At 42.7% G+C, this 12,103-nt stretch overlaps 2 protein-coding genes across 8 annotated transcripts in view; one reads left to right on the top strand and one right to left on the bottom strand.

Moving 5' to 3' along the window:
* RNASE13 (ribonuclease A family member 13 (inactive)) overlaps positions 1-12,103 on the bottom strand; it is a 46,679-nt gene that overhangs the window by 28,204 nt on the left and 6,372 nt on the right. The gene's annotated exons all lie outside the window — the stretch shown is intronic.
* On the top strand, positions 2,060-7,073 carry LOC122444248 (ribonuclease 7-like). The gene is made up of 2 exons (XM_043472986.1): positions 2,060-2,490; positions 6,986-7,073. Exons 1-2 carry the CDS (start codon positions 2,060-2,062, stop codon positions 7,071-7,073), a joined length of 519 nt encoding a protein of 172 aa, XP_043328921.1.

The raw sequence follows: 12,103 nt of genomic DNA, 5'->3' as shown, positions 1-12,103 counted from the left end.
CCTGCCAACCTTTGGCTCCTGCTGCCATCCCTACCCTCTCACACAAAAAGCCCAGAGGCTTGGGTCTGCAACAGGTAATGAACAATCACAATGCAATTCAACCATCCCAATGGGAAAGGCTCAGCTGACAACCTGCAAAAGGGAAATATACATATTGGGTTGGCCAAAAAATTAGTTTGAGATTTTCTGTAACATCTTATGGAAAAAACGAATGAAATGAACTTTTTGAACAACTCAATATATTTGCTCTCTGAGGCCCAGATCAACTATTTGCTGGATAATGCTCTACTGGGATCAAAAAGCCATGTTTCGTTAGCTTTGTGGGGAGAAGTGCAGGAAAAGGGTGAGCTCGGTTGATGAACCAGGCTCCACCTTGGAGACAGAAAGGAAAACATCTCCAAAGTTTCCCATTTGGCAATGCAGATCATAGGAGTCTAAGTGTTTTTTGCCACTTTGCAGAGCATTTTATCTCAAAGGCAGTGAAGTCACACAGAAGTCAAGGTAGGGCTCTACATGCCAGCACAGGCCTGTGAGGCTATAGCTAAAGCCAGATCCCCCACTTCAGTCATTTGGTCCCTCCCTTGATAATTGTTGTAATACTGCCGGTATTATCATTTACTAAATTTATATTTATATGCATTCAGTTCAAAGAGTTCTTTGAAAATGAAACTGTGTAACATCATATTTCAAAGAATACTAGAGTGTCACTGGATAAATAGAAGTAAAAATAAAGAATGTCATCAAATTGTTTAAAATTCTGGTGATCTTCCCTGGTGGTCCAGTGGTTGAGACTCTGCCTTCCAAAGCAGAGAATGTGGGTTCAATCCCTGGTCAGGGAATTAAGATCCCACATGCTCTGAGGCAACTAAACCCACTGCTCCACAAAAGAAAGGGCATGCTGCAACAAACCCAGTGCAGCCAAAAAAAAAAAAAAGATTTTAAAGTTCTATCCAGATACTGTTTTCAACTGAAGGCTCAGCCTGAGATCTGTTGTCTGTACTGAAAAGTGAGTGGAAACAAAGGCTTTACCTTCTTGTCCTAATAGGAGACTTTCTCCTAAATGTCATCAGGAGGATTAGAAAAGAATTATCAAAGGCAATGGTCATGTTTCACTTAAACCACAAACAGACACACTCACTAGGCCCTGTCTCTATGGGAAACACGTTCTCCTTCCCTTTTCAGCCTGGCACTAGACCAAAGGGATGGGTTGAAAGTGAGGAAGCTCCAGTCCCAGCTCTGACACTCAGCTGGTGGCCTTGGGAAGGGCACTTGCTCTTTCACGCCCTCTAGCTCTTTCCTCTGTAAAGCAGAGTTGATTGAGATGATCTTGAAGAAACTCTTCTGCTCTGATTCTGTCATTCCAAAACTTTCTCCACTTAGGGCGATATGTCAGTCCCAGAAAGAACCCAATTCACAGAATCCTGCTTGGCTGGCTGGGACACTGAGAGTGATTGTTTTTCTAGCTTCAGTGAGAAACTGGACCACAGAGCAAAGAGGAATTAGCCTGACACCACAACCTTAATATTGATTTTCAGGAATGTCTGAGCTAGCCTGGAAGAGCACCGTATGGACCCTTGGCCTACTTTCTTCCAAGACTGGTTTCCTTTTGTGGTCTGACTTCTCAGAGTTTCAAACCAGAAACATGGGAATGTGGAAAGAATAGGGGCTTTGGAAGCTGAGAAGCATCGATTCAAAGCCTGTGACACTCCCGAGCTGTGTGATGATGGGCAATTTCCCTAACTTTTCTGAGCTTTGGTTTGCTTGCCTATTGAAAAAAAAAAAAAAAAGAAAGAAAGAAAGAGTTCATACCTCATAAAACTCTTATGAAGGAAAAACTGTGTACGTATTTATTAGGGGGCATAAAATGTATCAATAAAATAAAATGTATCTGCTGGAACCAAACAATTAAATGCCAATAGTGTTTTTAAATATCTGAGGCTGTAGGAGCCCTGCAATAATTGACTTACAGTATGAAATTTTTACTAGGGCTAGCAGGGCACCCCATGGTGACCTAGTCACCCACCCCCCACTTCTGTGCCCCCTGTGCCCCCTGGGAGCAATGGCACCAGCCAGAGCAGGATTCTGCCCTCTGCTTCTGCTCCTGCTGCTGAGGCTGTGGGTGGCCGAGGACCCAGTCAGTGCCAGGCCCGGGAACATGACCCCAGCTCAGTGGTTTGAAACTCAGCATGTGCAGCCCAGACCTCAAGGATGCAACACTGCGATACCCAAAATCAACAAGTTCTCCAAACACTTTAAAGACCTCAACACCTTCCTGCATGAATCCATCTACTGCGTGGTCACCACTTGTCAGACCCCCAACATAGCCTGCAAGAATGGTCATAAAAACTGCCACCAGAGCCAAAAGCCTATAACCCTGACTACGTGTGAGCTCGTCTCAGGAAGATGTCCAGACTGCCGGTACAAGGAAAAGCAACTGGACGCATTCTTCATCGTAGCCTGTGACCTTCCACAACAGAAGGATGACCTGAGGTACCAGCTGGTCCTATGCTTTTGGATAACGTTGTCTAAGGCCAAGTGTTCCCCTCACCCCAAGCTCTGCAGACTCCCGACACTGCGGCTGCCTTCTCTCCCCTGAGTTCTTCACTAATCCTCACCCTTTTTGCAAATACCACTTCTCTCCCACGCAGACAACTTCACATACTCTTAATTCCTTACAGGGTTTTGTGGATGCTCCAAATGATGAGGGAAGAGAGGTGATTCTCCTTAACCCTTCACTGCTGCTTACATTGTTTTCTGAGTGTGGATGCCCTGTGGCTCTTCAGGCACTAAGGCTCTTGGCATGGGTGGATCCAGGTTTTGTGGGGCTTATGGCACATGTGATTTTAGAGGCCATCTTAAAGAAGAACACAAAATTACAAGTGCAAAGTAAAGTCAGGACCTTGGTAGAGCTGTGGTTGGACCATTCAGAGGGAACCCCAGGGGAGATCATTCAAGGAAGGAGGCCAGGAGAGTCTGTGCTCTGTTCACTGTACTGGGCAAAGGAATGTGTCTGACTTTGCTACAATGAAAAACCCTTCTTTTCCTGATCGAGTGTGTGCGTTACTGTCCAGGGGAAGCATGGAGGTTTGGAAACCCCTCTTTAGCTCTGTGAAGCTTCAGCATCATGTACCCTGCAGGCAGAAGAGATGGCAGCACCCTGAGCAGGCTCAGGTTGGAAGGAGCAGTCAGTCTGAGGGGCTCTGCCTTCCGCCCCCTTAAAAACTGCCTGGTGGTCCCACGTCACATGAAGGAGAGGAAGGCAAGGAAGGGCAGGTTGAGCCCCAGGATGGCAGTCAGACCTAAGGTGGGACCCCTTGTTTATGCTCAAGACCTGACCTCATGCCTCACTGTTATGACCCAGAGCAGGAATCTCGGATTTTTGAAGTGAACTTCCCTCCCTTGGAAATTTCAGAACCAGGACCTTCTAAAAATCTTGATCTGGTTCTAATTAGTGCTTCTCCAACTAACTGCGGTGAAGGATCAGTTTTGTATGCAAAATCTGCCACAGATCAGCACTTTCATAAAATACAATAAAATGAATTACTGGAAAAATGAAATCGAATATACAGATATAGATAACACAAGGTCAAATTTTTTTATAATCAAATTCAGTGAACATAAAACTGGTGTATCAGATTGGGATAAAAGTTTCTCAATGCTGCCTTTCAATTTCTGTACTTATGATAGATACACAGAGGAAAACACTATATACATACACGTATAAATTAAACACCAGCATAAGACATACACGCCCGTACATATATACATATACATGGGCACGTACTCACACATGTGCACGTGTGTACACAGCACCAACACACACTCAACAGTAAGGCGACACCATCCTTCCCTCTTCTGATTCTGCCTCGCCCATACCACTCCCTTTCCATATTTAGAAAGAGACTTTTCTACACCGACTAGAGCTCATAATAAGGAAAGCATGACTGGAGAAACATGAAGTGGCAAGAAACGCAGAAAATCCAAAAATTCTGACTCCCAGCCCCCTTCCCTGCTACCTAGAAAGAGATCTAAAGCAGAGCTCCTTGCCACCTACCACACCCACACTATCCTACCCAAATATAGCTTTCCCCACAGCACCCAGACAGCCTTCCCACATCACACTCTGCCCATCACTACCACTATTGTACCCACCCAGTGCTTCTGACCAAGGAAGATATACTGGAAATGAGAGGAAAACAACATCCTTCTACTCCTCTGTCTTTGCCCGGGTGTTGTGGGCAGGCTTCGCTTCCTCTGTCTGCACCTTAAATGATGGTGTTTCTCAGGCTCCTATTCTTAGCTCTCTTTTCCTCTCACACTGAACTCTCTTGAGTGACTTGATACAGTCCCATAGCTTCAACTGCCCCTTATCTGCTCCCAAAAGCATCTCTCCAGCCCTGTCTCCCAAGTTCCAGGCACATATACTCATCTCAGCATCTTGCAGACATCATTAAAAAAAAGAGTCAGAACTGGGCTCAGATCTGCCTGGCTGCCAAACTTGCCCCTCCTCCTGCCATCTCTCAGTCTTGGTGAGGGGAAACATCAGAGCCAGTCATTCAAATTCTTAATCTAAGAGACACCTATGTCTACGCATTCTTTTTCCATTTGCTGGCATCACCAGTAACTCCCCATCTATCCCATGCTTGCATACTAACTTGTTTCAGTCGTGTCTGACTCTTTGCAACCCCAATGGACTATAGCCCTCCAGGTTCCTCTGTCCATGGGATTCCCCAGGCAAGAATACTGGCGGTGCGTTGCCATTTCCTTCTCCAGAATATCTTCCCCACCTAGGGATCAAACCCACATCTCTCTCTTACATCTCCTGCTTGGCAACTTGGTTCTTTACCACTAGCGCCACCTGAGACCACCCAGGTAATCCCAGGTATTACCTTAAGAGGGCGCACAAGTTCTTGGATTTTCTTTTTTCCAGATACCACTAAGTTCCTAACATGGGTCCAACAGACATTATGATTTTGGAGGCGGCTGTGATTTGAAGCTAAGCAAATACACCTAAGTGGTTGCAATCAAGAATTTATTTTCTAGCTACAGAGGGAAGAAAAAATAACACCTTTAGAACTCTATCGAACAATAACGGAATAGGGACTTCCCTGGTGGTCCAGTGGTTATGACTCCACCTCCCAATGCAGGAGGTACAGGTTCAATCCCGGGTGGTGGAACCCTACACGCCAAGGGGTGGGGCCAAAAAGGTAAGAAAAAAAAAAAAGCAGCAATAGAAGAGTATAATGAATCAAGTGGATTCTGTAACATTTCTCTCCCACTTCCCCCAGGGTTTCATTCACCCTAACCTACAGGTTAGGTTCTCTGTTCTCTGTTAAATGCTAATATTCCTGATAACATGTCTCTGACATAACATTAGGTCTATAATTAGAGTCAGGCAACGCCAGGAGAAATCAAACCACTGAATATATGTAAGAGCTGTGGTTCCAGAAGTTGGCAAGAGTGTGGAAGGAACACAGAATAGAATGGATCCTTAAATAGACTAATGATATCCAAACAAGTAATGTAGCAGCTTGGGTAGGAGTGTCTGACTTCCGTGTGTAGGCTGAAGAATTAGATGGAGTGTAACTTGAATCCAGGGGCCATGGATCATGAACCTGGCCCATTCAGAGACTAATGACACAGAATACAGGGCCTATTGGGGGCAGTTGGGGGCCTGAGAAGAGCCACTCAAAAGCCTTGGGACCAAATCTCTGTTGGTTATATTCTCTGAGAACGGATTTCCAAAAAGTCAACTCGGAAAGGCACTCCCCAGATATTTAGGATGACATAATTATTTCCAGGTGGGTAAGTTTGCTTTACTATCCAGAAAATGGTAAGAATAGAAATAGTTACGCAAATCAAGTACATGGCATTACTGTGTTTGTATTAAAGACTTCCTGTGTATTTTGTATTTTAGGTATTTACCGTGCTTAAGAGAATTTAGCCTGTTACAGTAACAAATTGGTCTTGCTATTTTAAATGTGTAATTAGTTTAGATGTGTGGTTTGAAATAGAATTTTCCTTTATTTTTTTCTTCAAGTTAAAAAAACAATATTTATATTTATTTATTTATTTGGTTACATTGGGTCTTTAGTTGTGGCGTGCAGGATCTTTGTTCCAGTGTGAAGGCTCCTCTAGGTGTGTGAGCTCCAGAGAGCGCAGGCTCAGTAGTTGTGGCACACGGCCTTCTGCATTGGAAAGCGAATTCTTAACCACTGGTCCACCAGAGAAGTCCTCAATTTTCTTTACTGAAGTAGTTGATTTACAATGTGCTGATCTCCACTGTACAGCAAAGTAACTCTCTCTCTATATATATATATATACACACACACATCCTTTTTATGTATAGAATTTCCCTTTAAAACTAGTTTGGGGACATTTTAAAAACTTAGGAATTTAATCACTATATTCATAAATTGTCAGATTTCTAAGAATTTTTTAGGTATTCAGGAATGTGTGGTTGGTTAGTTCAGGTAACCAAATTACTTTGTAAGGACATGGAATATGTTAAACTTATAAAGTATACTTTTAAGTGTTTAAAGGAGTCATTAACTACATATATAAATGGTACCAAACAGTTCATCGAGTACAATCATTTAAAGTGATTATTACAATATACTTGTTTTCAAGTTGAACATAAAAACTTAAGAACTGAGCTTCTGATTTGCATCTTTAACATAGGGAACACAAATTTCAAAAAGCCAAAGTAGCCCCCTACATGTTCTTTTCTGGCATGAAAAGGACATTTTAAAAATTCACACTGATACTACAAGTCCATTTTCTGGACTGCTTGCATCTACGCAGTACGGAGCAGATTGGGTGATTATATTTCCTGCTCTTCCCATGTTTTGCTAAGCCTTCAGAAGGGAGAATGGCTCTGCTGATGGAATAGCAGAGGCCAGGCTCAAGGCACAGAGCTGGCAGGGACTGACTCCGAAATTGTCTCTCCTCAGCGCCTCCGTTCTCTCCGTTGTGCCACCCCCAGATGGGTCATTCTGCATTCTGGAGGAACTGCGAAAGGGGAGCAGGGCTTCCCTGAGGCCGCTGTGGTGGTGGCAGACGAATTCAGCTAAACACACTCCAAGAAAAAGTAAAACTCAGAGACTATATAGCTAAGTCTCCATCCTCAATAGGGACTTTTCCTCCCTGGCCAAATTTGGAATTTTGAGACAACATATTTCCAAGTAAGATGGCTTTTTAAAAACAACAGATTGTTAAGCAACTGTTTCCTTCAATAAATCAGGCTGCTTGCCTGGAAATGTGTGTGTGTGTGTGTGTAAACACATGTGTTCATGGTGAGGAGGAGAAGTTATGTTAGTGGGATTAGGAGTGCTGTATTCCATCAGTTACAGATTCTCTGGGGACCAGAATGCCTTGTGTGGAGTACAAATATTTTTTAGTAGAAATAAAAAACAAGATAATGTTGGGACTTCCCTGGTGGTCCAGTGGTTAAGAATTCACCTTGCAAGGCAGGGTATACAGGTCCTATCCCTAGTCTGGAAACTAAGATCCCACATGCCATGGAGTAACTAAGCCTGCTGCAAGCTGCAACGACTGATCCCATGCACCACGACCGGAGAGCCCATGTGCTGCAACTAAGACCTGATGCAGCCAAATTAGTTAATTAATTAACTAACTAAAAACAACAACAATATAATGTAATAATTAATTGGAATCAATCACTTAGGTACTGGGTGCATTTGGCTTGGGCTTTGGTTTGTTTATTTTTTTAATTTATTGAGTATAGTTGATTTACGGCTTTGTGTTAGTTTCAGATGTACAGCAGAGTGATTCAGTAATACATATCCATATATTCATTCTTTTCCAGATTCTTTTCCCATATAAGTTATTGCACAGTATTGAGTAGAGTTTCCTGTGCTATTAAGTAGGTCCTTGTTGGTTATTTATTTTATCGATATGTATAGCAGCATGTGTGTGTGTTAGTCCCATGGCTTGGGAGCTGTTGGATGCATGGCATAGTGTATTGAAAGGTTTGTAACAAAGATCTTAAGAATAGGTGGAATAGAGGCAGAGACGTGGAGGGAGAAAATGAGCATAAAAAACGAGATGTCAAGGAACTGGAGACAAATTTGTGCCCACCGGCTTAGCAGTTCTGAAGACTGAGGGGTTGGGAGATAGGATTTCATGGTGCTATAATTCCCAGGTTGCCTGCCCCTGGAGGCTCGGCTGGGAGTTTGCCAATGAGCTCTCCAGCTGCCACTGGATATACCTGGCACATTGAAGTCTTAATAAATGTTCATTGAACACAATATGTCTTCAGAACAAAGGAATGGGGCTAGGGAAATATACAGATCACAACTCTGGAAAGCTTATAAAACAATTTATTTTAAAACTCTCTTATTATGCTTCAAAATGTCCAGAGAGGGGGAATTTACTACCTATCGAGAGAGTCTGTCCCATTTTCTGGCAGCTCTAAATATTAAAAATTCTCCTATAGAGAAACTAATCTATATCTCTGTCACTGCAGCAATTTGCTGATGCCCTATCACTTTGAGCCATTCAGAGTAAATCCAATTCCTCATCACACCCAACTTTGTAAAGATTTTCAGTGTTTCGTGCCCCCTAACCTCCAAAATTGCCTCAACAGACAATAACACGAGCTATAAAGTGGCTTCTAAAGTTTGACCCAATAAATTTTCAGTTGGCAAAATATGCTAAATGGAAATCAGTCACAGTGAGAAGGAGTAAATTTGTGCAACCTGTTTATATTTGTCTTTGTGTGGCAAAAAAAAAAAAATAGAAATGGTAGAAATAATACAAATTTCCCCAAATTGAGAATGACCATACAAATGATGGGGCAGCTATTTATAATGCATTAATTGAAGCATCAAGTTATCACTTTATGATAACTTGAAGACAAATTGAAGTTATGATAATTGAAGATAAATATACAAAAATTATATTGATGCATAGAAATTTGTGTGGGGAATGATAAATGAAGAAAAGAGAACATTGAGACTTCCCTGCTGGTCCAGTGGTTAAGAATCTGCCTTCCAATGCAGGGGACATGGGTTTGATCCTTTGTCAGGGAACTAAGATCCTGCATGCCATGTATCACCACCCCAACCAAAAAAAAAAAAAAAAACCTGTATTTTCAAACGGACTACAGCTATGTAAAAGAGGACCTGCTTTTGTACACCAAGAAAGTCCACAAGTGAATTTGGAGCCTTTCCAGAACCCTCTCCAAACCAGTGCTTCCTTCAGATTCATCTAGCCCAGTGAACTACGCCTGACTCAGAAGACTTTCCACGTGTGTTGCTGTTTTTTAATTAAAGTATAATTGAATATAACATCATACCAGCTTCAGGTATAGGACACCATAGTTCAATATTTGTATGTGCTGCAAAGTGATTACCAGAATAAGTCTACATCTGTCACCACACATAGTTACAAAACATCTTTTTCTTGTGATGAGAACTTTTAAGAACTACTCCCTAGGCAACTTTCAAATATGTAATACAGTGTTATAAATTATTGTCATCAGTAATTACAATATTACTTCAGTTCAGTCACTCAGTTGTGTCAGACTCTCTGCAACCCCATGAACCGCAGCACGCCAGACCTCCCTGTCCATCACCAACTCCCAGAGTTTACTCAAACTCATGTCCATCGAGTCGGTGATGCCATCCAGCCATCTTATCCTCTGTCATCCCCTTCTCTTCCTGCCTCCAATCCCTCCCAGCATCGGGGTCTTTTCCAATGAGTCAGCTCTTTGCATTGGGTGGCCAAAGTATTGGAGTTTCAGCTTCAACAGCAGTCCTTCCAATGAACACCCAGGACTGATCTCTTTTAGGATGGACTGGTTGGATCTCCTTGCAGTCCAAGGGACCTCTCAAGAGTCTTCTCCAACACTACAGTTCAAAAGCATCAATTCTTCAGCACTCAGCTTTCTTTATAGTCCAACTCTCACATCCATACATAACTACTGAAAAAACTATAGCCTTGACTAGATGGACCTTTGTGGACAAAGTAATGTCTCTGCTTTTTAATATGCTGTCTAGGTTGTTCATAACTTTCCTTCCAAGGAGTAAGCGTCTTTTAATTTCATGGCTGCAATCACCATCTGCAGTGATTTTGGAGCCCAAAAAAATAAAGTCAGCCACTGTTTCCACTGTTTCCCCATCTATTTGCCATGAAGTGGTGGGACTGGATGCCATGATCTTAGTTTTCTGAATCTTGAGCTTTAAGCCAGCTTTTTCACTCTCCTCTTTCACTTTCAAGGGGCTTTTTAGTTCCTCTTCACTTTCTGCCATAAGGGTGGTGTCATCTGCATATCTGAGGTTATTGATATTTCTCCCAGCAATCTTGATTCCAGCTTGTGCTTCCTCCAGCCCAGCATTTCTCATGATGTACTCTGCATATAAGTTAAATAAGCAGGATGACAATATACAGCTTTGACATACTCCTTTTCCTATTTGAAACAGTCTGTTGTTCCGTGTCCAGTTCTAACTGTTGCTTCCTGACCTGCATACAGGTTTCTCAAGAGGCAGGTCAGGTGGTCTGGTATTTCCATCTCTTTCAGAATTTTCCACAGTTTATTGTGATCCACACAGTCGAAGGCTTTGGCATAGTCAATAAAGCAGAAATAGATGTTTTTCTGGAACTCTCTTGCTTTTTTGATGATGCAGCGCATGTTAGCAATTTGATCTCTGGTTCCTCCGCCTTTTCTAAAACCAGCTTGAACATCTGGAAGTTCACAGTTCACGTATTGCTGAAGCCTGGCTTGGAGAATTTTGAGCATTACTTTACTAGTGTGTGAGATGATGTCACCAATAATGTACATTGCATACTCATGACTTATTTTGCAAGTTTGTATCTTTTGATCCCCCTCATCCATTTCACCCACCTACCAACCCACCTCTTGCAAGGCAACCAGCAATCTGTACTCTGTATCTATAAGATTTTTTTAAAAGTGAGATCACATAGTGTCTTTCTCGTACTTATTTTACTTAGCATAATGCCCTTTCCTGGTGGCTCAGAGGGTAAAGAATCCACCTGCCCTGTGAGAAACCTGGTTCGATCCCTGGGTTGGGAAGATCCCCTGGAGAAGGGCATGGCAACCCACTCCAGTATTCTTGCCTGGAGAATCCCCATGGACAAAGAAGCCTGGCAGACTACAGTCCATGGGGTTGCAAAGAGATGGACACAACTGAGCAACTAAGTACATACACACACACACACACACACACACTCACACACTCACACACACACACACACACACACACACACACCATATTTCCTTTGTGCATCTATCAACAGATAGTTGGGCAGTTTCTGTGTCTTGGCTATTGTAAGTACTACAGCATTGAACACAGACATTCACATATCTTTTCTTCAGGAAGGAACGAAAGCTAAGCAGTGGACTCCATGCCTTGGCCTACTCACTTGCTCCTGGTTTCTCTCTCTCACCTGTTCCCACAGCCATTCCTATTATGTGGGGATTTCTGCTCTCTTTACAGTCTTCGGAGCTTCCCTGGCAGCTCAGCTGGTAAAGTATCTGCCTGCAATTCAGGAGACCCTGGTTCGGTTCCTGGGTTGGAAAGATCTGTTGGAGAAGGGCTAGGCTACCCACTCCAGTATTCTTGGATTTCCCTGGTGGCTCAGCTGGTAAAGAATCTGCCTGCAATGCACGAGACCTAGGTTCAATCCCTGGGTTGGGAAGATCCCCTGGAGAAGGGAACAGCTACCCACTCCAGTATTCTGGCCTGGAGAATTCCATAGACTGTATAGTCCATGGGGTTGCAAACAGTTGGACACAACTGAGTGACTTTCACTTTACAGTCTTCACCTAGTTCGGTGACATCTTTTGGACACTAGCTAGGATACAGCAGTGACAAAACAGACAAGATCCTTGACTTTCATGAAGCTTAATTTCAAATGATATGTGGTGGTAGAGGTGGGTTTATTGAGAAACAGGAAATAATCAAAGAAATAATCAGATAGAGACAAATGCTGGGAGGAAAACAAAACAGAAAACATACATTATTTGGAGGGACAACAGATGAGAGACCAGTTTAGTCCACTTTAGTTTGGGGAAGACATTTGAGAATGCAATATTTTAGTTAGGATCGAAGGATGAGAG

Source organism: Cervus canadensis, chromosome 6, assembly GCF_019320065.1.
Source record: "Cervus canadensis isolate Bull #8, Minnesota chromosome 6, ASM1932006v1, whole genome shotgun sequence".
In the NCBI taxonomy this organism is placed as follows: domain Eukaryota; kingdom Metazoa; phylum Chordata; class Mammalia; order Artiodactyla; family Cervidae; genus Cervus; species Cervus canadensis.
Note: the sequence above shows the minus strand (reverse complement) of the source record. Positions and strands in the feature narration are given on the sequence as shown.